General features: G+C 55.7%; 10 protein-coding genes across 10 annotated transcripts; 3 read left to right on the forward strand and 7 right to left on the reverse strand.

The window, feature by feature from the left end:
* Positions 1 to 331: 331 nt before the first annotated feature.
* Positions 332 to 1,242, forward strand: J7T54_006123 (mitochondrial inner membrane protease ATP23; the record flags this gene model as incomplete). The annotated part of the gene is made up of 2 exons (XM_051504041.1): positions 332 to 958; positions 1,015 to 1,242. 2 exons carry the CDS (start codon positions 332 to 334, stop codon positions 1,240 to 1,242), a joined length of 855 nt encoding a protein of 284 aa, XP_051366640.1.
* A 312-nt stretch (positions 1,243 to 1,554) lies between these two features.
* Positions 1,555 to 2,806, reverse strand: J7T54_006124 (Serine/threonine-protein kinase-like protein; the record flags this gene model as incomplete). The annotated part of the gene is made up of 3 exons (XM_051504052.1): positions 1,555 to 1,656; positions 1,711 to 2,637; positions 2,711 to 2,806. The coding sequence occupies 3 exons, from the start codon at positions 2,804 to 2,806 to the stop codon at positions 1,555 to 1,557; spliced, it is 1,125 nt and encodes a 374-aa protein (XP_051366641.1).
* Positions 2,807 to 3,388: 582 nt separating this feature from the next.
* On the forward strand, positions 3,389 to 4,274 carry J7T54_006125 (Protein of unknown functionlike protein; the record flags this gene model as incomplete). The annotated part of the gene is made up of 2 exons (XM_051504064.1): positions 3,389 to 4,096; positions 4,152 to 4,274. The coding sequence occupies 2 exons, from the start codon at positions 3,389 to 3,391 to the stop codon at positions 4,272 to 4,274; spliced, it is 831 nt and encodes a 276-aa protein (XP_051366642.1).
* Positions 4,275 to 4,466: 192 nt separating this feature from the next.
* J7T54_006126 (uncharacterized protein) lies at positions 4,467 to 6,233 on the reverse strand (the record flags this gene model as incomplete). Its single annotated transcript, XM_051504075.1, has 1 exon — positions 4,467 to 6,233. The coding sequence occupies one exon, from the start codon at positions 6,231 to 6,233 to the stop codon at positions 4,467 to 4,469; it is 1,767 nt and encodes a 588-aa protein (XP_051366643.1).
* Positions 6,234 to 6,735: 502 nt separating this feature from the next.
* Positions 6,736 to 8,394, reverse strand: J7T54_006127 (ATP-dependent RNA helicase-like protein; the record flags this gene model as incomplete). The annotated part of the gene is made up of 1 exon (XM_051504086.1): positions 6,736 to 8,394. The coding sequence occupies one exon, from the start codon at positions 8,392 to 8,394 to the stop codon at positions 6,736 to 6,738; it is 1,659 nt and encodes a 552-aa protein (XP_051366644.1).
* Positions 8,395 to 9,065: 671 nt separating this feature from the next.
* Positions 9,066 to 10,257, reverse strand: J7T54_006128 (uncharacterized protein; the record flags this gene model as incomplete). The annotated part of the gene is made up of 3 exons (XM_051504097.1): positions 9,066 to 9,122; positions 9,189 to 9,961; positions 10,014 to 10,257. The coding sequence occupies 3 exons, from the start codon at positions 10,255 to 10,257 to the stop codon at positions 9,066 to 9,068; spliced, it is 1,074 nt and encodes a 357-aa protein (XP_051366645.1).
* A 1,673-nt stretch (positions 10,258 to 11,930) lies between these two features.
* On the forward strand, positions 11,931 to 13,287 carry J7T54_006129 (uncharacterized protein; the record flags this gene model as incomplete). Its single annotated transcript, XM_051504108.1, has 3 exons — positions 11,931 to 12,003; positions 12,083 to 12,979; positions 13,040 to 13,287. 3 exons carry the CDS (start codon positions 11,931 to 11,933, stop codon positions 13,285 to 13,287), a joined length of 1,218 nt encoding a protein of 405 aa, XP_051366646.1.
* Positions 13,288 to 13,795: 508 nt separating this feature from the next.
* Positions 13,796 to 14,931, reverse strand: J7T54_006130 (uncharacterized protein; the record flags this gene model as incomplete). The annotated part of the gene is made up of 3 exons (XM_051504119.1): positions 13,796 to 13,911; positions 13,969 to 14,670; positions 14,724 to 14,931. The coding sequence occupies 3 exons, from the start codon at positions 14,929 to 14,931 to the stop codon at positions 13,796 to 13,798; spliced, it is 1,026 nt and encodes a 341-aa protein (XP_051366647.1).
* A 3,907-nt stretch (positions 14,932 to 18,838) lies between these two features.
* On the reverse strand, positions 18,839 to 19,752 carry J7T54_006131 (transcription initiation factor; the record flags this gene model as incomplete). Its single annotated transcript, XM_051504130.1, has 3 exons — positions 18,839 to 18,905; positions 18,996 to 19,666; positions 19,717 to 19,752. 3 exons carry the CDS (start codon positions 19,750 to 19,752, stop codon positions 18,839 to 18,841), a joined length of 774 nt encoding a protein of 257 aa, XP_051366648.1.
* A 781-nt stretch (positions 19,753 to 20,533) lies between these two features.
* Positions 20,534 to 22,606, reverse strand: J7T54_006132 (uncharacterized protein; the record flags this gene model as incomplete). The annotated part of the gene is made up of 1 exon (XM_051504141.1): positions 20,534 to 22,606. The coding sequence occupies one exon, from the start codon at positions 22,604 to 22,606 to the stop codon at positions 20,534 to 20,536; it is 2,073 nt and encodes a 690-aa protein (XP_051366649.1).
* Positions 22,607 to 24,513: the final 1,907 nt, after the last annotated feature.

A 24,513-nucleotide genomic window follows, 5' to 3' on the forward strand; every position in this document is an offset into this window, starting at 1 on the left:
ACCAAAGAGAGTCGACTCCGTCCACGCCCGCGTCTCTCTTTTCATCAGCCTGCAGGCTCGGCATTCACGTCATCTCCAGGGTCTTTCTTGCCAAGTTGCCCCTCCGACTTGAGACCCTTCCGCGATCCTTTCTGCCGCTATTCCGTCCCAGGGCAGCCCACGGGTCCATCGCATCGTCAACAAGCTTGGCCCCGTTTCCGAGGGTCCTACCCGTACCGCACAACAGACTATCGACGAGAATACGCTGGTTGAAGACAACAGCGACATCTTACCTCCTAACCTCTGTCTTCTGCATAGCCTTGCATATTGCCTCTCGGCTCAAATCACCAGCATGGCGACCACTGAACCGTCGTCATCCTCCTCATCATCGTCACCCTCCTCATCGACGTCAGCACCACCGGCCACCATTCCTACCGGCCAAAATGTCAACGTCCCCACCCCCGCAATCTCGTCTTCCCCAGGTCCTGCGCCAAGGGAGATGGTCAACGATCCTGCCCGAACGGGGTTTGACCCGCAGATGAAGTGGTGGATGAACTACTTTAACGTCCTCACAGGCAAGATGACCAAGGAGGGCATGTTCCATTTCCGCGAGTCACGGTACAGAGTGCACGAGGAGAGGGACTGTAAGCGGTGTGATGAGTACCGTGACTGGCTATTCAACTATTCTCCCATCATCCGCTTCTTGTCCGAGAAGACGGGTGATCTCAATGGACGACTTGACAAGAGCAATGTCGTCTGTAGAAGATGCCCCGCTAGACTAGACGAGGATGGGAATGTGCACAGACAGTCGGGCGGCTTCAGCCCTGACCATGGTATCTTGCTTTGTGCCAACGAGGTGAGAGACCGCAAGCACCTGGAGGACACGCTGGCCCATGAGATGATCCATGCGTGGGATCACCTCCGCTGGAAAGTCGACTGGGTCGGCGACAAAGATCTGAAGCACGCGGCTTGCACAGAGGTAACTTGCCCTGGATGACATCAAATCATAACGGCGGTATGCTAACATGTCGACAGATACGAGCTTCCATGCTCAGCGGCGAGTGTCGCTGGACAAAGGAATTCTTCACCCGGGGACAGTGGGGCGTCACACAGCAATTCCAAGATTGTGTGAGACGCAGAGCTGTACAGTCCGTCATGGCCAGGCCTCGTTGTAAGGATGAGGAACATGCCACCAAGGTCATCAACTCTGTGTGGGACTCTTGCTTCGCCGACACCCGTCCGTTTGATGATGTATATAGATAGCGAACGGTCCGATGCACATTTATATGTATCATGTAACATGTCGTTAGCGAGCTCTTGTTGTTACTGTTGGCAACACCACTCTGGCTGAATTTCAAAAGATACCCATGATTCCCTATCCGCCCAGACTATGGTTTGAAGGTCTTCATTCGCTTTGTTGATCAATGACTATCAAGTTTCATAACGCCGCATCCTATGCTGACTCCCATCAGGTGCCCAACCTGTCTTGTTACCGTGGAACTCCAAATTCATTCCTATGCTTCAATCGACTGACTACCGGTACACGGCACTTCTTCCTGTCTTTACGCTACTGCATCACCGCCTGCTGCCCCGGCTGCTGTCGCAGTGCTTTGTGATCCAGGGGTGTTTCTGAACTTGATCCAGTGGAAGACGCTTCGAGGGGTCCAACACGAGAAGCTGGTGAGTCAGTACAGGGGTCTCGTAGAAGAGTCGGCATGCAGGAAGACTTACCTTCTTGATCAAATCCGTAGCCTCGGGGCTCACGAACTTTGGCACCGTCATCTCGGCCCTTGCAATTCTCCTCTGGGTCATGACAGGCGTATCCTCGAATGGCGCCTCGCCGACGAGGAACTCGTACGTCAGCACACCTAGACTCCAGAGATCGATCTTCTCGTCGTAGTAGTTGTCTGAGCTGCCCGGCTTGACCATCTCGGGGGGCAGGTAGTCCAGTGTTCCGCACATGGTCTTGCGGCGGCTGTTGGGTGCATGCACGCTCCATCCAAAGTCAGAGATTTTGATCTCGCCGTGGATGCCCACGAGAATGTTCTCGGGCTTAATATCACGGTGGATAACATGTTTCCTGTGAAGGTAATGGAGGGCAGAAGCCATCTGAGAAATGTACTGCGCACCCTTCCACTCAGGGAACCGATGCTCCTTGCGCAGGTGCTTGTAGAGCTCACCCTTGGCGGCGTATTCGAGGATCAGGAAGATACGCTTGCTGTCGTGGAAGTGGCCGTACAGCTTGAGGATGTTGGGGTGGCGCAGGTTACTCTGGATCTCAATCTCGCGACGGACCTGCTTCTCGACACCGCCGCCGGCCTGGAGCTCGTTCTTGTGCAGCACCTTGAGACCGCAGATGTAGCCGCTCGATCGCTCTCTGGCGAGATAGACGCGTCCAAACTTCCCCTTGCCGAGAGGACGGCCAATCTCGAACATGCCGAGGTGCCACTGCTTGATGGTGGGCTGGTCTACGAGCTGGGGGTTGCGCTGCAGCTGCTGCTCGTCGATGTCGGCGGAGGGACGGGAGCTGCTGGGAAGTGCCTTGCGGGCGGGGGGCGGCGATGCTGGGACTGCGGACTTGGTGCGCTGGATGGCGGCTTGGGAGGGCAGGGTAACCGAGGCGCTGGACGAGGGCTGTAGGGCGACTTTGAAGAGCGGCTGACGCGCTGTTTGAGCAGAGGCCTTCTTGGAATCAGTACACATTAAGCGTGAATGAAGCAGGACAGTGTACCTTGCTCTTAGAGGGGACCTTGGGAGCATCGAGCTGGTCATAGTCATCGGAGACGGTGAGCGTCTCGAGACGAGCTTCTAAGGTCTGGCTGGCCATTGTTGCGGCAGGCAGTTCTCTAGTCGCTGTAGTGAATTGAAACGACTATGGAGAAGGAGAAAGAATGATGAACCTAGGCAAGTGAAAGGTTGCAGGTCGTGCTCGTGGTATGATGTTCAAGTATTGAATCCCCAGTGCGCTAGTGCGGGCGGCTTGTTTAGACTGCAAGGGGGGGTTTCCCTGGTAACGGCCAGTGATGAGCCACCTCTTGTGTCTGGTGGCTGAGTCAAGTTCCCTTCGTGGCTGAGGTGGGCTTGTTCCCGGTGTTCTCGGTGAGCGGCGGGGCTGTCGTTGCACAGCGTCACTAGGCTATCACTTAGCTGGGAGCTGGAGCTCCCCACTACAAACTCATCATACGAACTTGTCAGCCATTGTAAAGCGCCGAGATCATACAGAACAAGACAAGACCCTATTGTACTGAATTCTTCGTCCAATTTGGGCGCAGCTCCAATCCCAATCAGTCCGCTGGCTGGCATGCTCTGAGCTACCCTACAAGAGCTAGCACAGATTCAGTTGCGAGTACTCAAACACATCAGGATGGCATCTTCCGACACAGCCAGTCGGCTTCATCAAGCCCCTCGAATGAATCACATTTCCTCGCCCAATGAGCCCTTCCCTTCGCCTCAGGCCCTCTCCGCAGCCACATCATCCCACACCCAAGGGAGCTTCACGGTCTCCACGCGCAAGTTGCCCATCTCAAAATCCGGGCCTATAGACGCCATGACGGAGCGTCTCGGCATTCCCATCCCTGAGATGATCTTTGGCGACAACATGGTCTCCATTGCGCACAAGACTGGGTGGTGTCTAGGTTTCGACGCCGAGGGGGCGCTCGATGCCGTGGACAAGACGGGAGGCAACATGCTCAAGGTGGCCTACGCCCGCGACTGGGAGAGCACGCGCGAGGGGACGACGCAGAAGATCAAGGAGGTGGTCAAGCCGTACGACTGGTCGTACTCGACGACGTATGACGGGTCGCTTCAGCCGGGCAGTGCACCCTTTGCCCCCACTGACAAGACCATTCCGATTGAGCTTCTCAAGAGGCGCGATCCGATCTTGTTCTTTGACGAGGTGGTCCTGTACGAGAGCGAGCTCGACGACAATGGCATCTCTGTGTACAGCGCCAAGCTCCGCGTCATGGAGAAGAGGATGTTGCTGCTCTGTCGACTATTCATGCGCCTGGACAATGTGCTTGTGCGCATCCGAGACACGAGAGTGTACGTGGACTTTGACACGCAGGAGGTGATCAGAGAATACACAGCGAAAGAATCCCCCTTTGAAGATGTGAAGAGAGTATGTGTTCCGCGGTTCCGCTTTGATACCAGCACCCTAATGCTAACGGGTACAGGGCTTGATGATGTCCGGCCGCTTGCCGGACGACGTGACTATAGGGCTACGAGATCCAAATGTGCTGGACCCCTTGCTCAAAGTTGTCGAGCATCGTACAGAGGCAGTGGACCTATCTTCCTGATCTTGTCCCGGGCCAAGTGGGGGATCCGCGTGCCTTCACTAGTATAGGTTGAATGGCATCAATGGTCAAAGAGATCATGTTGATGGAAACCGTCCAATCGGAGACTATCGCTCCCAACCACCCAAAGGTATACTGAACAGAAGCACCATGCACCGCCAACTCCTCATTGTCCCGCGTGAATCTCCCGGCCAGCTATCGCGCCTCCAGATCTGCAGCGTCCTCCTCGTCGGCGCTCTCAAACTCCATCTGCCATTGATCCACGCGCTGGAACTTGGCTGCGGCAGCCTTGAGCTCCGGGTATTCCCTGACGTGATCGGCCCCGTCAAATGTCTCATCCGGCACCGGGTCGTATCTGCTCTCGTCCACCTCCTCGTCCTCATTCTCTTTGTCTGGTTCCATGTCACGGCGAGAATATGTCTTGGTCTGTCTGCGTGAAGTGCCCCGTTTGCGGCTGCCACCTTTTGACTTGTTCCTGGCGTTTGTGTTGCGAGAGGCTGATCGTGCCGTTGATCGATTCTGCCTTCTTCGCGAATCGACAAACGAGAGCTCATCCTCACCGTGCCTGATGCCTGTGGTGTCATACTCGTCGTTGTCCTCTTCCCCCGCCAGTCTTTGTTGCCGTCTCTTGGGCATGAGGTTCGCCAGAACCGCTGTCGTCAGGGGTGGAGGCGAGCGCCTTGTCCTCGATCGCCCACGCGCCACTCTGGGCTGATGGTTTGGAGAGTGGGTCAGGGATGGGGGCGACGACACGTTCGACAGTTTGTCGTCTGCGTTGGCCTGGCGCGCGCGGCGCTTGGCTAGGTCGTGGATGTCGGGCCACAGCTCGTCAGAGACTTCAGAGGCGCTAGACAAAGGCGGCGCGGCGTAGTCTCCATCGGGCGTGGCAGGACGGGCGACGAGGCGCGCGGGGATAGTGATCGGTGAAGGCAGTTCCGAGAGGGACGAGTCGGTGTCAGAGGATGAGTCGGGGTCGCTCTCAACTGTCAAGACGGGTGCGGCTCGAGCCCCAGACTCGAGCTCCGGCGCATCTTCTGACTCCGAGCACTCAGAAGAGGACTCCGCGGCCACATCTATTTCAGGGGCTGGTGCCGGAGAAGACTGCGTGCGGGGAATGACTTCTTCTTCTTCAACGTCCACCTGCCGCGTGGGCTCCTCGGTGCGTGAAATCTTCTCGGGACGATCGCTACCACCGACCGCCTCATCACTCTTACTTTTCCGCTTCCTCGATCTGACAGAAGCTTTGCTCAAGTCAGGCAGCTCCGGGGACGCCTCCTTGGCCTGCCGCAGCGAAGCCCTCGTCCTCCGCCTATGACTGATAGGTGTGCTCTCCGCTTCTGGCTCCTCGAATCCCTCCAGTTCCAGTGTCAATCCTAGATCCTCCTCGTCGTCGCTCTCCTCCTGGCCGCGCGCAAAAGTAGAGGTGGTATTGGAGGCCGTGGTACCCGTAGTATCACCAACCGCCTTCCTGCTTGCGCCCAGAATACTCGGCTCCCTGGGCCGTCGTTTGAAGTTGCCAAAGTTCAATGTCGAGCTCATGAGCGGCGTCGCGCCACCGCGGCTGCTTGGCCGGATGGGAGGGTCGTTTCTCCCGATGATGCTGGAGGCGCGTGAGCGGGGCTTAATGACCGAGCTGCCGCCTATTCCTCCGGCCAGAGAAGAGTGATCCAGATCGCGTGGCAGATCAAAGGACTCGTCCAGGTCACCAAACATGGAGTCGCCCAGATCAAGGCCCGTGGTGTCGCGTCGCGAGGGGGTCGCCGCACGCCGGCCGACCTCGATGGACGTGTCATGCTCGGTGGATGTGGGATCTTCTGTCGCCAGCGCGCGGAGTGCCTGGTCCCGCGTCTTCTCAGCATCCTGCATCGTGCTGGTACTTCTGCGTGTGGCACGGGACCGTCCTCGTGGTTCTTGGTCGTCTGGGGCCGCGACGGGCTGGCGCGTTCGCTTGGGGCGAGGCATTGTCGCGACTCCCGCGGGGAGAGAGACTGCGTGAGGTGAACTGGAAATGTGGTTGCAAGTTTTTCTAAAGCTTTCCCCGTGGATCGAGACTCAATCAAAATATGAATGCTTGCTGGTGAAGATGTGGGCGGTACTGATTCTTAGAGGTTGTGCATGACCGGGGGGGAGGGGAAACAATTAATCATATGATCCGACGCGTCGAGACGCGATGGGCGCGCCCCACCTCAAAACACTGAGTGAGACACGATTGTCTTCAATAGTAAGGTAAGGTAAGGTAATGTACTCACTCCTACACTTAATATCACAACACGCCTTGACTACCTGATACTTGGAAACTAGTTTTCTACTTGATGGGAATGTCTATGATGCCAGAACGCCTCTGAGATCAGTGTGTCCTGATACGCTGCCCACCAACAACGCCAGCCGTGCTGCCACTCTATCCATACAATATTGTACACCCCAAAATTAATTACAGTCTGATCCATGATGATACCGCGCAAGATCAGATCAGAGCCTGTCCCATGAACATACTCCTCTTGACCTCAGCAATCACGTCCTTGCGGTCATCGTTGCCCGCCAGGACAATACCCCTTCCTCGCCTGCCCATCCTCCCCGCCCTTCCCAGGCGGTGGATAAAGTCAATCGACGTGTGCGGCACATCGTACAAGATCACATGCCGGACGGCGAGCGTGTCGATACCCCGCGACGCCAGGTCCGTCACCACCAGCGCCTTGACGTTGGGCAGCTTCATGGCGCTCGGCTTGGTCGGCGCCGGGATGGTGAGGGCCTCGTTGCTCGTAAACGTCTCCAGGATCTCGCCGTGCCGCGTCTCCGGCGTGTCCCTGTGCAGAGCCTCGGCCTGAATGTTCTTGCTCCGCAGGTACTTGGCCACCTCCTCCGTCTTCTCCCGCTCGTTGACAAAGACAATGACGCGGCGGACGTCAATCTCGTTCTTGTTGAGACCCTCGTGCTGCGCCGCCTCGCGGCCAATGGTGAAGAGCGCCTCGGCGCAGGCAACGTCCTTGTTGTTGTGGTACGGCGCCTTGCTGACGTCCATGACACCTAGCTGCACGCGGCGGGGGATGGCGTGCAGGTTGGGCGTCGTGATGCGGTGCATCTTGGGATAGTTGGTCGCCAGGTAGTTGTTGAGCTTGCGCGGGATCGTGGCCGACACGCAGATCAGCTGCTGCAGCGAGGGGCCGGCGCGCTCGATGATGCTGGTCGTGACCGGGGAGAAGCTTCGGTCGAGGAGAGAGTCGGCCTCGTCGATGATCAGGTGGTTCACCCTGGACAGGACGTTGGGGTCCGAGTCGGCGATGGAGGCGAGGAGGTGGGGTGTTGCGATGATCATGTCCACGCCCTTGGCCCCGTACACGTTGCGCTGGATCTGCTGGGGCTTGAGGTCCGAGGAAATCATCTCCGCCTTGTACTTGATGACGTGCGACAAGGACTTGGACACCCGGAGAACCTGCTGCGCCAGCTCGGACGTCGGTACCAGCACAATCACCTTGGGCCTCGCCATGGTAGGGTGTGGCTCGTCAAAGGGCCTCGCCTTGCGCTTGACCTGACCAGACGCCTGGAGCTCCATTTCCGTCCTGCGTCGCTCCTCCCAGGCCTTGACGTCCTCGTCCTTGGCCTCCGTCTTCTTCATCGCGTTGATCGCCGGGAGCAGGTACGCCAGCGTCTTGCCCGATCCCGTCTCGGCGGCAAGCAGATAGGAATCAGGGCCCGTCTCGCTGCCGCATGCCGACTTTGTCTTGTTGTCCTGTCCCAGGAGTGCCGGCAGCGCGAGTCGCTGTACAGGCGTCGGCTTCAGATCCGTCATGCCCTTGAATACCTCCCCCATCAACGCTTCCTTCACTACCGGCAAGAGATCAAACTGGTCAAAGTCCTCATACCCCGCCATCTTGTCCTTGATGACCTGGCGCTTTGTGTGTGGGACGCCTGCCAATATACGCTGCATCTTCATCGCCTTGCGGTCGTCTCTTGGCTCGTCTTTGCGCGGCGCGCCCCTTGAGGGCCTGCGGTCGACAGCTTCCCGCTCGTTGGCTAGGCGTCGTGGATCGACATTCGCAGTTCTTCTATTCAGATTACCGAAAGGACCCTCGCGGCGGGTTCGTGAACCAGAACGACCGCGCCCGACGTTTTCAGCAAGAACCATGCGGGACGGGCGCTCTGTGCTGGCTCGAGCGGCGGCATGCGCATGGCGGATTTGCGGGAGCCATGGCTGGGCGATGCGCGGTATGGAATTTCGACTGGCCGACAAGCTCGCCAAACAAGACGAGCAAGCTGGGCTGGAGGCTGCACGTCGCATCATGGACGGCTTTGGGATGTGGTCGGTGGTGTTTGCTGAGATGAAGTTAAGTTGGTCAACGGGGTTAAACGCGACGATCCACGTCGACGGCGACTTTTTTTTGGGTGGGGCTGAAACGGTACGTACCGCCAGGGGACGAAAATCGCGACTGACGAGTCTCGGACTCTTGGCCCTATTCAGACATTGCCACGCTATTATTGTGACCTGGATCAAAGCAAGCAATCATCAATCGTTTGTAAGTATGTACTACTAATTATGCTGGTAAGCCCGTTTCCAGTCTTTGCGAGGCGCCTTTCCTTAACCAAACACGCGCGATAGTTGCCACCAGGCAACGCCTATAACTACAACCACGAGGCCCATCTTTGAAATGCTAGGAAAAGTCAGCCGACAGCTCAGTGGGAGTTGGCCACAGCCTACTTCACGACTCCAAGGCACGCTCGTGTCCCGCCAACTGGGCTTTCCCCCTCTGCTCTGCCCGTGCCTCCCCTCGCTGAAGGCGGAGGTCTCAGTGTGCGGCCCTATCCGGTGACCCCGAACCACTTCTTAGCTTGATGGCTACTCTCGTCGGTCCGAGCCTGTGAGGTGTCAGCCATGACGGGGCTCATATCAATATGCGCGGGCATGGCTGGGGTGGGTATTACCTTTGCATTCTTGAGAACGACACCCTTGTCCTCATCGCTTGGTCCGGAATCAAGGCCCTCAAAGACGGTCTTACGTGGCTTACTGGCATCTTTCCCCCCCTTTTCCGAAGTGCGCGTGCCCGATCTTGGCTCCTTGGAATCCTCCTCGGCAATGGAACCTAAAGATGCGGTGGACTTTGTCTTGAGTAGACCTGAGTGTGCGGGTATCATATTTTGCTTCTTCATTGTGGAATTGTTCGTCGGGCTAAGCGATTCGGTCGATACAACGTCATCGCTTGCAGAGTCAAGGCTTTCGCGTCTTGGAGCCATGAAAGTCGACATTGATGCCTTGATTGCTTGCAAGTAATCATCGCTCGAGCTGGACTGGAGCTTGCGCAAGGCATCCATGACAGGTCCGCGCTCACAGGGGAAACTTTCGATCATTGGATCATTCGGGTCGGCCTCATTGGCAACGAAATCCTTTGACGCTGTTTTGGATAGCCTCGGTATCATGGCTACAGACTCGTCTTGTTCATTGCCGTCATTGGCAAACTCGTATGCGCCAAAGGACTCATGCGCGAACAGCGGCGACTGCACTGGGTTACAGTCCTGGTGTGAATACTCACTGTCTGCATTGCCCGACGACGTATCCATCGGCTTGGTCAAAGGACTATTCCCAATGTTGACGATCCCTTTATCGTTCAGGACCTTGCCCGGCATGCTCTTGTGAGCTGGCTGTGTGGACTCCGGCTCGACTTTGAGCAAATTGTTTTGCTTCCCGCCATCGTCAAAGGCTGCTTGGTCAGATGATTTCGATAAAGGCGACACATATTATACTACACTCACTTGTCGGATAACGATGACTGACCACCCAAATGTCCATATTGCCCAGCCGGAATTTGAATTGATATTCGCGGCCTGGGACTAAGCGGACGTCTCGGGTGAAGACATACTCGCCGTCCATATCGAGAGCATATTCCATCCTCAGTGGAGTCCATGGTGGCTCGCTGAAAGACCCAGCAACGAAAACGGGAGGCAAGATGTCGGGTCTGCGGTAGATGATCGTCTGTGTGACTAGAGGACGAGACATTGTTGTTCACAGAGATGCGTGGACCGATAGGAGATAGATTATGTCGCGAGTGACTGACGGCTTAGTTTAGGCCAGGCGGAGGGAGCGGACCACGGAGAGATTGATGCTGCGCGTTCGTGCAGACAAAGGCTGGTGAGTGCTGATGAGTGGAACCAACTGTTTCGTTTGACTGGAAACAGCACGAGACAAATGTATATTGATGATGGATGTGAGGGAGAGCGAGATTGGTGCCTCGCGTGCTTGATTGTAGGAAAAGGTCAAGATGCAAGAGGAGGACGGATATCCATGGCCCAAGGTCAATTGGGCGTCGTGGAAGGGGTGCTTGGTCAATTCGCCCACAAGGTACTTGCCTAGGTAGGTATTCAACCGGATGACGACAACTTCCCGCCGGAAGGGAAGGTCCGTACGTATTACGATCGGGGTCGTAGCTGCCTTCTGTACCGGTGATCAGGCACGCATTCTTCATGATCACCAGTAATACGCCTCGGAGTATGTGTTCTTTGAACCTAATCTCCCTTCGATTTTCCTTGTTCTGCAGCGGCACCTGAACGCGCAGCTGGCTGGCTGGCCCTTGCATCGCGATATCGTACCACCACCCGACATGATTCAGATCGATCCAGCCCAGCCAGCGGCTTCGAAAACGCATGTGATGCGATCAGGCATCACATCTCAACGAGGGGCAGCGGCTGCCTGGTCTAGCCGACCGAGACAGCTGCTCAACCCGCCATGGGCCAGTCTGGAATTCGGTTGAGGAACAGGATGGCGCACCTCCAGCTGACCGAGTACCCCAACAAGAAGGGTTCAGATTGCCGCTCAAAGCCCTGTTCGCTCAGGGACAGTTTCGCGGGGTAAGATGGGGTAGGATTTTGGGTTCAGCGCTAGCCGGGCCAGCCAAACTATCAAGTCTCGTGGCTGGACTGGACTGGGATCAACTCACTCACCAGAGAGGACAATCGCGTGTCAAACTTCAGGCGATGATTGTGTCAGAAGAACGCACGAACCATCCCGTGGTCCACATTTGCGAACGGCCTCCTCCGTACGAATAGAATCGAAAGCTTCCCGGCCGTTCACCGGATGGCCGGCCCCACTACGGACCACCTCACAGCTAACTACCTACTTAGCTGTCGGAGGACTCGGATCTCGTCACTGTTTACTATTGCGAGTTTGATGAGGAAACTCAGTGGAAAATACGACGGCTGATTATTGACTTATTGAGCTGTTTTATGATACTCGAGAAAGGACATGTCTTGGTCGCAGCTCAATGTCGACGCTATGCTTAAGCCAGGGCATTGTTGCCTGGGACATAAGCTGTGCCTCACCTCAAGACTCGCCAGATCACGGGTATGGTAAGAAAAGAAAAAGAAAAAAAAGGAGTGAAAAAAGGTTTGCTTGCTACTCTCCTCGTCGGCCAGCTGATTATACAGAGAAGTGCTTCGGAACCTAACATGAAAGCTTGTTCAATGCACAACTCTGTTGAGAGTAAGGCACAGGTGTTGCTTTACCAGGGCCCCACCAAAAAGCGATCTAATGAACATCCACCCAAAAACATCTAGACATGACGATGCTCACTCCCTTGATCAACCACCACCGTTCACATCAACGTCTGATCACTGTCGTCGACTGCCACATCGCGCAGAAGAAACGACATACAATTGACCATCACAGACGCCGAGATGTCTCTCCCGCCATCGACGATTCGCATCAAGCGCAAGCGCGACGACAGCGAAGCGCCCGTAACCTTTCTACGTAAGAAGCCCTTGCTCGTCCCTCCCTGCTCGGCGCAACAGACAGTTCTCCTGGCTTTTCTAACATATATCTATCACAGAACTCGACGAGACTGTGAAGCGTGCGAGGAATGGCAGTGGTTACATTTACCAGCGCAAGCAACCTACACTCCCAGCATCCGTCGACGCCCCAGCGACACCGCGACAAGATGCCAAACCAACCATCCACGTGTCCCCATCGCCCATCCCACTGCGCAAAACCCTCTCGCCGAAACCGAGCTTGTCGAGACTTCGATCGGAGACACAAAGACGGTTTCATCTGAGCAAATCCAATTTGTCCGCACAGGGGAGCGGCGTGCTTAAGAAGCGCCCAGCTGGACCGGCCGTCTTTGTCGAGAGGAACCGCAAAAGGGTGGCGCAACGACTCGAAGAGCAGCGAGGAGAGTCTGACTTTGCCGACGCGAAGACGGAGGACGTTTCGGTGAATGAGGCCGCGCCGTCGCGCAAGCTGAAGCGGCCGGGCACAAAGACCGTTGCCGCGCAAAAGCCAGCTGCCAGTGCCGCGCCGCTGCCAGTTTCCGCTGCGAGACCGCACGCGGAGAATATGGACCGCATCACGGCAGACATGAATTCGTGGGTCATGGCGGAAATTGGCGCTACTTTGCAAGAGATGGACCAGGAGAAGCAGAGGACAGCAGCGCGGGCGCGACCGAAAGCACCAGCCCTACGCTATGCGGACCGCCATCCAGAGTCGAGGACACACGCACCCGGGAACAAGGAGGATGATGATGCCATGGCGATTGACTCTAGCGACGAGGATGATGGCGACTGGGTGATTGAGGAGTACGTCCGGATCCCTCTGCAGAGCATGACTGTCGACGTCAACCCCGGCGACGTGGGCGTTCTGGTTCTCGAGGGCGAGGAGGAGGATGTCTTCTTCTTTGGGCCGGCACATGATGAGGATGACGACTACCTCGAGGACGATGAGGACGAAAACGGTACGTCGAATCCATGTTCATCTCAACTCATGCGGAAGACAGAAGCTAACAACAGGAAAGCCGAGAATCATTATACAGCCGACTACCCCGAGGACGAGGTCGACTCTGATGATGAATACAATCGTCACGCTTACTTTTACCGCAACCAGAATGCGTCAGATGACGAGGAATACGACAATGAACGGTTCGAATACCGTAGCGACGATGGAGAGGACGGTTTTGTCATGGAGGGTGACGATCACGAGGAAGTCACAATGGCACGAATCAAGAGGTTCATGGAGAGGTCGCGCGAAGCTGGGTACCGCTAGGATAGCTACCCGACAATGAGAACGACTGTTTTGGTGATGGCACATCATTTTCTATGCACACTTGTGTGAGCGACTTGACCACGGTGTGCTGTTGATAAATTTGGGGAGTACACAATCATTACAGTGTTCAATTAACGTTCGTATAGAATAAGGCGCCTGGTGAAAGGCGCCCCCATTCATCCAGAGTCATTTTCCGTCCGCCCGTGAAAATGAAGTATACAGCAATAAGGGGAATAGAAGAGGATAAAAGCACGACCTTTTAGCGTCCAGTGAGCCGCTCCCCAGTGGTATATCAACACCATCCTAGTCTCAGGCAACCGCCCATAGTCATCCAGATAGGCTCCAAAGAAAAGTAAAACAAAGGGGAATATCCGCGCGGCAAAGGAGAAGAACAGACAGAACAAAGAAAACGTTGTACGTTAGTGTCGTGTCGTGTGATCGTGAGATCATAGGTAGTTGGTATCGTAAGGCATGAGGAATCTGGAATATGACGCGTGGGGAAACCAGTTCATAGCTTTGATCGAGCGTTGGGATGGCCAACGTAGGGATGGCGGTCTTGCCTCGACTGCTCCCTTTCGCGCCGCCTCGCCTGGCGGTCATCGAGCTGCTGCTTGCGCTTGGCGGCTGCACAAAGTCAGTTTGACAGGTTCGAAAGAGAGACAGTAAAGGAGAACAGCTCACCCCACTCGGAAGCTTGCTCCCGATGAGCTGGATCGACCCAGTGATATGTCACGGCGCGCTCAGGATAGCGTTGGCACAGGGTGGGAAGGGCGTCGCGTTCGCGGCACTTGATCTGGCGCACCTGCGGCGCGATATCGTCCTCTTTGTCAAAGACGAGCCAGCCATCATCATCCCAGACCGGAATGTTCAGATTCGCGCGGTAGTACCACGCTTGAAGGCCTTGGGTTGAGCGGAGGGGGCCACCAAATCGGCGTCCGAACTCCTTGCAGACATCCTCCCACTTGAGTCCCTTGTCTGTCCACATGTAGATGATAAAGTCGCCTTCCTCATTGGTGTACTTTTTATTGCAATGCTTGCCCTTCTCGGAGGAAGGCGATGGATAGCGTGAGGCATCATGCCGGCTGGTATATCCTGAGGTGGGGTAAGGGCTGTGGTAGTAATGATGAGATTTTGATGACGGAGTGTTCACGTAGACTGGCTGGTCATATAGGGCCCTCGGTGGCGGCAACGGCTCGTTTGCCACGACAGGCGTCCTTTGCAATGGCCGCACTGGGAAGGGGGGTCCAGATGACTGGATGAGGGACTCGACGCCGCGGTCAAACTCAGCGAGACTGGGAAGCTGAACTGGTGAATTGGCCGGTGGACTCGAGCGAGCCGTGGTGTAGCTTGAGGAGAAGCTTCCTTGTGTCAAAGTAGGTGATCCTTGATGGTCGTGTTAGTGTCGCTCTTACATACGGGAAGTTGGCTCAACTCACCTTCGATCTTGATATGGGGGCTCCCAAAGTCCGAGGCTGGTGGCGTATGCGGTAATCGAGGGATCTTGTCCACATCTTCGGTCTTCATGGAGGACAGGAGGTCCTGGAATCTGCGTGCTGATGGCCTTGCGGGCAGCATCAGTCTAGGCACATTGTCTAAGCGTCGTCGAATAGCTGGCCGATCTGCTGAGTCGGCTGTGCTCTCCATGTCCGTTTTCCTCTTCAACCCCCTAGATGGACTCAAGATCGCGTATTGATCTTGGGTTATCGACATGATTCAGACCCTTGGAGGCTGGTCCTCCCTAGCTGTGGTGGACGGCTGTATGTAGTTGGCGGGGCGGAGGGGCTCTTCAGCCAGACACTTGAGGTCTGTGATTATTCAAGCTTGAGCGGAGGGCAGCTGTGGACAGTAGATTGGGAGGGGAGCGTCGTGGTATAATAATGAAATGCGGCGGGGCTGAGTACGGACGACCAAGAACGGCAGACGTCGCGATGATGTTGACTATGCTTGGTTGCTTTTTCTGGCAGACACCGGGTACCTGAATCAATGGTAAATGAAGAAGTGGTCAGAAAAGTGGGAGGAGATGTGCAAGAGAAAAGGAAGCGTCGCTATTCATATCTCCAGAGTGAATGATTGTCTCGAGTCCTGATGTCTAGGTCCGAGCTGTGTGGCACCGCAGCTTGGGATGTGACGGAACCAACATACAGCTGGACACACACCCCATCGTCTGGGTCCCATGCTGTGTGCTTGAGCGGATGGACCAGGAGAATGTACCGGCACTCCCTAGCAGCAAGGGACCGAGCGCGCATTTCTACACGTAGAAGGGTACCTTGCGGCAACCCAAGACAGGGGCGAGTTCCCAAGCTTCTTGGTCGATACATGTCGATGCATGTCTCCGAGAGAGCGAGAGACACATCCCCATGAATGACCTATAATGGACAGCACTAGCTGCGCCGTCCCGCAAACGACATAGTAATAAGTCGTGCATCCAATCCATAGCGCGCCGCTCATGTACGTACTTAGTTGAGCACTAGCAGCCAGCTGGTACAACAACATGGACGCGGGTCGAGCAAACGAGTGCGAGGTTGGGGAGACTCGCATTAGGATCGCAGTACGTCCATGTCTAGGGAATCAGGGCTCCGTGGTGGGAAAGGCTCGGTGCAGAGTGTGCGCAGGGGAGGCGAGGCAAAGCAAAGCAGATCTAAGCAGGGGCAGCCTAATCGAGGGGAGGTGAGTGGCTCGGGGGAGATTCGGGGCCGATGCTGCAGAAGTCGAGGCGATCGTCAACGACAAGAGGTGCCCCGGTATAATAGTAGCATATTCGGATTTGAGTTGGCAGGTCCAGCAAGGTACGTACGTACTACTATTACTGCGGCTCTGGTGGCTTTGGCATGGGCCATTCATTGACCATGAATTGATTGAATGATGGGTTGAATAGAAAACACGCGGCTTAGCAAGCACTGTCGGAGCATCCAGAACGGCCGTTGCGAACACTACGCCCTGCTATTGGCTAGACCTGCAATTGTGTGCCATTGATGCCCAGGTCCATCCAGGCTCGAACCTCCAGCAATTACGGCGAACCAGAGATTTGGAACGAGATGATTTCACGAGGATGGCGCGCCAATCAGAAGGCATCCGTCAGCTGTTGGTCGTGCAGCTCGGTCCAATGTTAAGAATCCTCCACATCCTGGCCAGAACAATTCACCCGAGTACATAATTACTGCTTCCAGTTTTTTGGGTCGCTCGGTTGCGGCTTGGAAAGGTGGTGATTCCGGCGAGCGCCCAACCAACACCCACGAGCTGACGCAGCAGAAGTTCACCAGCCAACCGTTTGTAGACCCGCGAGAACCTTGGCTCGTCCAGTGGGCTAGCATGCGTACGGGGTACTGCGATAACAGAAATCCGAGACTCTCTGATACGGACAGTTCCTTAATCTATGCAGTAGGCGCAGTAGGCAGAGGTCTGAGCACGCGGGACGACGGCCTTGCCCTGCGCGACAACGCGGGACGGTCACGGGGAATGTCTTGACAGCAGCGGCGGCCAATGCCAGCACCTCGATTGGCTCTAGTCATCAGAAAAGCTGCGCACCTAGTCCCTGTGACTCTTGCGGGGGGGCAGCCAGCCGGCTCTCTGGCCGTCGTGAGCAACGAAAAGAGGTGGACCTGGACTTTTGAAGGGTGCACAGCAAAAAGCAAACATGCATCGAGACTGCACTGCTAAGCCACCATCCTCACCATGAGCTGGCACAAGACCTCGCTACTGCAAAAAAATTACCTGAATGCATCGTTTGGCTCTTGGGAAACGCGCTCGCGGGCTCAATGGTGATTGTCCAGGATGGCCGGGTCCGTGGGTGTGTCAGAGAAGGCACTCGGGTGTTACTGAAGCTGTGATAGGACCGGGGATCACCTCCGAGGACAGGATAGCCAACACGTCGAAGAAATCATGTGTTGGATGCATGGGTGCCAGAATTGCCCGGCTTGACTTGCGGCGTCCGGGAATGTTCGCACCACCCGGGATCAATGCTTGTTGCCGTCGTGGCTGGCAGCTGGCAGATCAGACTCAGATCACCAGTCGTGGAGAACCCTGTTCAACAAGGCTTAGCGCATCGTCCATTGTTCAAGTCTGAAGCGGGGTGGGTCGGAAAGATCGTCGTACGTGCGTACTTACTCCCAAGTAGGTAGGGCACGATTAGCTGCAGCTTGAGGGTAGTTTCCGGTAGTAAAAAGCATCGGCAAGGTTTGCGGATGCCCTGCTTCGTCCGTGGGACGAGGTGACGCGAGGGATTGTGATGAAGGTGAGGATTGATAGATGGGTGGTGGAGAAGCGCACTGCTATGTGCTTTGGTCGACAGGGGAGTCCGCCTGCCTTATCAGGAAGCCTTGAAGCACGAAGTTCGAACGTAGGTACCATACCAGGTACCTTGAGGCGTCCGGAGTACCTCTGCTGTATTGATTGATATCCAGATCAAATTCCAATATTTATTGTTCCATGAGCTAAGTAAGGTAGCACCTGCTGTGCGCACGTACCTGCTGACCGGGGCACGGATGAACGCAGAGATGAACGCACGGATGGACGGAAAAGCGTATTGTTCTTCATCCTTCCAGTTGGCCGCCTGTTATCACGTGGTCTATATCACAAGTTTGTCACACTGTGATAGCCCAGGATTAGCAACAGGGATGCAAGCCCAGTCTAACTGGTCACTTGGACTTGACATCTCACTTGTCCATCGATTATCATTGCAGCAACTCGACTCATGCAGCACAGAGCTTGCCCACGATACTAGTCAACAATATCCCTCGTGCCCACGAGTGCATGCTCTTGCTGCTTTTTTTCTTCCTTTTCTTTACGCGTCCGTCCGTCTATTTACGCGTCCATCCGTTTACCACTCTGGGCAAAGCCATGCAACACACACGCCCCTCACTACGATTTTGCTCGAGTAATTAGACATGACTTTGCTGCACAGTCTCGCTCAGCGTGTGGAGAACCCGGCCTTCGCTGCCGTGCTAGACTAGCTAGGCAGATCGGGTGGATCATGCATAGTGAAGTGGGCATCAAGATGGCATCGGTGGTGGCGAGCGATCTGAGTGCTAGCCGCTGCGATATAACCTGGGGCGACGACCCGGATGTTTCAGCGTGGCCGAGAGATGCTTCAATTACGTGTGCATGAGTTCAGCTGCCCCGTCATCTTGGCTCCTTGCCCAAGTCGTCAAGCCCAAGCGCACCCTTTGCCTGCCTAGTCCAGCTCCAGTCTCCTTGTCTTCCAGTTGCAGTGGCTATCGTCTGCGAGGGGGTCGTCAAGCGTTGCCGTCGGCACGGGCCCCTGATTCAGTCTCCCGCAGCTATCGTCTGGTTCCGTTCCGCCTCTCCCAAACGTCTGGCACGGCAGTCCTCGACGTTCGCTTAATGAAGAAATGGCCATTGCCAGCGACGACATGACTGCCTCCGTCTCTGGGCCCGACACGGATACACAGGGCCTCGCCCAGAATCCCCTCTTGGCTCAGCTCGACGCAAGGGGGCTTCGTACCTTGCAGCCAGGAACATCAGGGTCCGAGACCATGTCGACGTCACTGTGCCGCTCGTGTGTATGCCGTCCGCGTGTTCGCATGCACTGCCTTCACAATTTGGAGTCGTCCTGGGACATGGAGCCTGTGCCTGGAAAGGATTCGTCCCCTGAGAAGTTCCTGCGGCACCCAATGACCCAATGTTAGCTCACACCCCCTTTCCGTGAGACAAGACAGTCGCTTGTGGAAGGAAAAAGACAGTCAACGTACCATCCGCGCTCCTCTCCGTGCGTCAGAAAGCTGCAGTCGCTGTTCAGCTCGCAGTCCCACGCGTCGTCATCGCCTCCCCTCCTTCGATACGTGCTCAGCCCACATGTGAAGGCCTTGAAGTCGACCCGGTCTGGCTCGTCAGGTATATCGCGTGTGAGTATCCTGCCCAGCGCAATCACGACGGCAGCATGCGAGCACAGCACGATGGCGCGGTGGCCCTTGGCATCTGCCTTTGCGATCAAGGCTTGCACGGTGGCCGCCACTCTCTTATACAGCTGCGGCAGCGTTTCGCCACGGCGTGACGCCTGACGCGTCGACACGTAGTCCATGTCATATGCTGGGAACATGCCCTTCAGGGTCTCGGCGTCCGCTGGCTGAGGATGATCAAACGGCGCGGCTCCGAACCATTCTGCTATGCCGTGCTCTGGGCGGATCAGTGTGTCGCGGCCGGCAAGCTCAGCATATGGTGTGATGGTTTGGAGACATCGGTAATAGGGGCTAGAGTAGACCGCGTCAATAGCTGGCCGCAGTGTGATGAGGTGGCTCGCAAGCTCGGCAGCCTGCTGAGTGCCGTGAGACGTGAGAGGGGGGTCGGCAGCAATGCCGGTGGGTGAGCGAACACTTGATGAGTAGACACCTGTCTTGTGGTCGACGGACCAGGCCGTGCGGAACTATTAATGGTCAGTCCCACACCTGGGTTGAATCTCAGTGAGGGACTTACACCGTGGCGAACCACGTAGATGACTTCCAGAGGCATGGTTGGGACAGCGGAGCCGTAATCGTTGCTGGTGGCGGATCCAAGAGCAGAGGTTCAGGGGATTGTGTTCAGCAGTGTTCATGAGGCAGGAAACCAACGAGGTGGAGCCGCGAGACCATCGAAAAAATGTGACCCACATTGGTCTGGTCACGGTTAAGGACTCTCGGTTATCGCAGTGCCTGGCATCGATTCAAGTTCCAGACAGCATGAGTTTCTCGTCGAGATATTCACTGAAAGTATTGGGCATCGGTGTGAGTCGTTAGTATGTTCAAAAGCACATGTGGACAACCAAGCGCTGTGCCATTTCCACGGACCCGGCAATTGGACAAAGTGGGCTGCGAATAGACTGATTCTAAACGAACATGAATGAATACAACAAACGAATGTAAAGCAACCGCATCAGCAAAAAATAGAGTACAAGCAAAATAACAATTTCACATAATCTCGAGCTGTTTTACTGTAACCTCTCATTAGTGATATTGAGGGTCCTTCAGACGTTTGACGCGAGTGCAAGAACCAACCTCGGCACATCCAAAACCTGTAGGGTAGTCAATTCGCTACACGGAGGAGGGTGGAGCGAAAGACATGGTAAATGATAATGATAGCAGTTGGAACATTAATGCGTACGTGTACGGAGTACATTCTCAAGAAATCGCTTACATATAACGAAAGAAGTCGCCAGAGAAGCCTAAGAAACGCCTGCCCAACCCTTTTCCAAGTGTCAATAATCCAAAACCAGTTGCGCCCCTTATTCCACATGTCGAATTCCAAAACAACCGCTTCACATCATAAAACAAGATCCCATTGTCCGAGCGCGGCGACGAGCATTGGGCGCCAACCCGTCTTCCTCATTGAGATGAAGAGCCTGCGCCTCCCTAGCACGACGGCGTCGACGACGGCGCCCAGAGCCTCCAACACCTGCTTCCTCCACAGCTTGCATGTAGTCGGCCCATTTCCTCTCCAATTTGTTTGCCGCAGCAAAGTCGCCTTGGAGCACGCGCTTCTGGTGCTCATCGATCGTTTGCTGGAATCCATAGAAGCACTTGAGCGCTACCGTCTCAGTCGGCCATGAGATCTGCGCGGGCGAACCACGAACCGCCCGGATTTCCGCATTGCGGAAGAGAACTTCTCGGATGCCTGTCCAAGTCACATTTTGGCAGTCATACGCAACCAGTTTCAGAGTAACCTGAGGCTTCGCCCCGGCCACGGTAGTTCTTTGAGACCTTGTAGTGACCAGTAGTGCTGCCTCAGTGAGAGTCAAATCACTGATGCGGGTGTTGTCAAGATCCACGCTTCGTAGGCTCACGCAGTTCTGGAGAAGAGGGATCAGTCCTGTGTCACTGAGATGCTCGCAGTAGCTCAGCGAAAGATGCTCAATGGTACGTGCGCAAGGAGCCTTGGCCAAGTGCTCAGAGAGGAGAGCATTGGTAATATGCTCCAAATCCTCCAATTCGAGATGCGTCAGGCGAGGTGTCGACGCAAGAACGGGCTCCAATCCCGCATCACCAACCAATCTGCAGCGAGAAAGTTGCAAGCCTTCAAGATCAGGCGTGAGATGCCCCATGGAGCTGATGCCGGCGTTTGTCAGACGAGCGCAACGGCTGACGTCCAGATGGCGGAGTTTCCTTGCCGGCACAACCGGCCTGTCCGTCAGCACGTCGATCTCTGGATCTACACCGTGCATCATCGTGCGCAAGGCCCCGTCATCCAACTCGGCGCAACCGCTGAGAATGAGTCTCTCCAACTTGTTAGTCTTGAAGATCGCCTCGGCTAGATCAAGGTTGTCGAACCCGCGGACTTCGCCGGCCCGTAGATCTCGCAACCTAGAACAGCCCTCAACGACGGCCTTGATTCCTCGCGAATCCACTTTTCCACACCAAGAGACGTTGAGTGATTCGAGCTGCGGACAAGACTCAGCAATGATTCTGCACGATCGATTCGAAACCGCCGTCAAGCCTGTCAAATTCAACGCCACGAGTCTCTCGTTGCTTTCGAGCAGGCTGTGCAGAGTTGTCTTCTGAAAGTTCCGACAACCCTCCAATGTAGCGTTCATTAGATTCTTGCAAGCCTTGACAATGACCTCGGCTCGCTTGTAATGCTCAACTTGGACACAACCCCTTAGATTGAGGTCCTTGATGAAAGGCCCCGCAGACGAAATAATCCGCGCAAGCGAGTCTGCAGGAATCTCCTGGTAGAACTTGGAAGCATCCAGAGACATCCAGAGCTGGCCGTCGAAGCAAAAGCTGTGGAAAGATCTGCTAACACGAGATGCCTGGACAAGCTGCTTTGGTTGCAAAAAGGAGAAAATGTAGATTCGAATTTCGTGAGGAACCGCATCCCAGAATTTAAAAGGAGGCTTGTACACAGCGAGAGGGGAGGTCTTGGCCTTGCTCGAAAGCCTGGGACGAGCCAGACGAGCGTCAAGCGGCAGTGGCGCGGTGCCCGGCGTTGACACTGCCTGTCCATGGCCAGCGGGCCGCGCAGCTTCTTCAATGTCGAAATCTCGGGGAAACGGGAACTCGTTGGCCGGTGTTGCCGGCCTCGTAGACGATGGCTGAACAACATTCGATAGGGGCGAGGAGTAGCCATTGCTCGGGGTTGACGGTCCAGTGGCCGCAAGACTCACGCACGATAGCGTGCCCCTCGCACTCGGTCGATACGGAGCGCTATGGGACCGACCGCGCGACAGACTATTGAGAGATGTGACAGACGAAACTCGTTGAAGGCCTCGGAGCAATCTTTGTCGGTTACGTCCTTTTCCGATGGGCAGCTCCCGAGGTTGCTGGGCTGGATCCTCCTCGAGAATAGGGAACGGGGTTGAAGAGCCCGACGAGGACTCACGTACGTGGGACATGGCGAACTGAACCGGAACTGAGGAAGCGGAAACCGAGAAAGAAGATGGCTTGGAACTTCTGGCTAGGCAATCAAGTCGTCGACTCGTCGGTCAAAGGGGCTGGTACTGAAGCGGCGGTGGTTTGGTGGGGTTGAGTGAGGCGCTGCGGGTGACTGGAACCATCAATGCATTCTCAGTTCTCACCGAGGAAAGAATCGTTGATGTGCCGTTGATTGAGCCAAGACAGACAGTCCCCCTCGCTGCTTCGAGCCGGCTCGGATCTCGCGAGAAGTGCTGCCGTCGATCGAGTTCGACCAAGCCAGTCCAATGCACAACGGCGGGTGGTCGACAGGACCTACTGGAGTGCGTAGCGACTAGCGAACCAGGGTCCCAAGGCGCCGTTGCAACTTGGAGCCGCTGGAGCACGACACTTGTGAGCAGTCGAGAATAAGGGCAAGTGCCGGTCGAAGCTGGATTCACATCGACACGAGAGCGATGGTTAAACGAGGAGTCTGGAGAGCAAGGGAGAGACCGGAGGCCATTGAAGGAAGAGGAAGGATGGGTTGAGAGATCATTCTGCCCCTCCATCCATGTTCACATCCGTGTCGGTGGTCGGGCAAGCCAGCCGGTAGGACTGGAGGCTGCAGGGCCATGCGGGCGGCGGGGGGCTCCTGCAGTGGTCCCCAGCAGCCTGCGGACCTTATCGCTAGCACCCGCTAGAACAAGCCCCACCCTTTGTGTTCTGGGCCTCATGTCCTGTGCTGGCTGCTTCGCTCCAAAGAAGCACTGACGTTACACACGTAGTTCCAAGAGCCACGCATATCTGGCCATCTCAAGTGTCCAATGTTGTTCCTCGGACGGCCCGCACAGCGAGTCACGCCTCCAGATGGTCTCAAGTACGCGCTCAGGAGGACCGGTCATCCAGCATTTGCAGCTGACGTTTCCCCGCAAACACTTGTGAGGAAGGCTCCCCCGTCGTGGCACATTACCCCTGTTCTATCGATAAGCTAGTAGCCCCTCACTCCTCCACGCCGCGTGGGCACTTGGCGCTTTGGAGCCGCAGCCCGAAACTCCCTGGCCAACAAGGTGATAGGACTTTTTGGAGTCACTGGACCCTTGTTTTGCGCTCCAGTCCTCAGTCCTGCCTTGTGCTACAACAAGGCTCACGAGCCACCCCATGTTGTGGTCATCTGAGCTGGATCTGTGTCTTGCCTCTGTAAGCGTAGTGTCAATCTGCCCTGCTGGACCTTCACGACAAGTGACTTGGCGTGACCGTGCAGCCGGCCTTTGCAACTCGTGAAAGTGCCTCATGCTGAGGATCCGGCAAAAGGCCTAGCTTCTCGCGAGTCGCGTCTTCTCGAACGGTGACATGGAACGCGCTGCCAGTGGACCGACCCGTTTTGGGGCCACCCACAGGGACTGCGAGGCGTGATTCTGAAGCAGTGGTGGTTGTTTAGGCCCGCATTCTGACTCGGGCATTGCCCGGTCTAAACACATATACAGTACGTGTGTATAGCACATTAGTACCTCAATTGATTATGAGGGGTTCTCTGACCTGTTTTGCCACCAACAACACTAGTGGACTGTCGGGACTCCCGAGAACCACCAAATGCCCCCTTGATTGATCAAGTATGGACGTTTTGCCTGTCCCAGTCAAGTTGAATCTTTAACTCCTTAACAGCTATAAGGTACGTTCACGACTGAGCACGTAGTAAGTATTATAACACACGTCGACACTTAATTAATCACTTGCCTTGCTCTGCATCACATTCCACAGCTCATGAAAACAGACGCGATGACCAGGGTAGGAATCACTTCAGCCAAGGACGATTATCTCTGAAGATTGCGGTAGGTTGTCCATCCATCATTGAAATGTAGGCCACCGCAAGGAACTACCACACTGCGTTGGCGATCCGAGATCAAGTCAC

The sequence above is a fragment of the Emericellopsis cladophorae genome (assembly GCF_022114955.1).
Source record: "Emericellopsis cladophorae strain MUM 19.33 chromosome Unknown NODE_1_length_1489480_cov_119_871856, whole genome shotgun sequence".
In the NCBI taxonomy this organism is placed as follows: Eukaryota; Fungi; Ascomycota; class Sordariomycetes; order Hypocreales; family Bionectriaceae; genus Emericellopsis; species Emericellopsis cladophorae.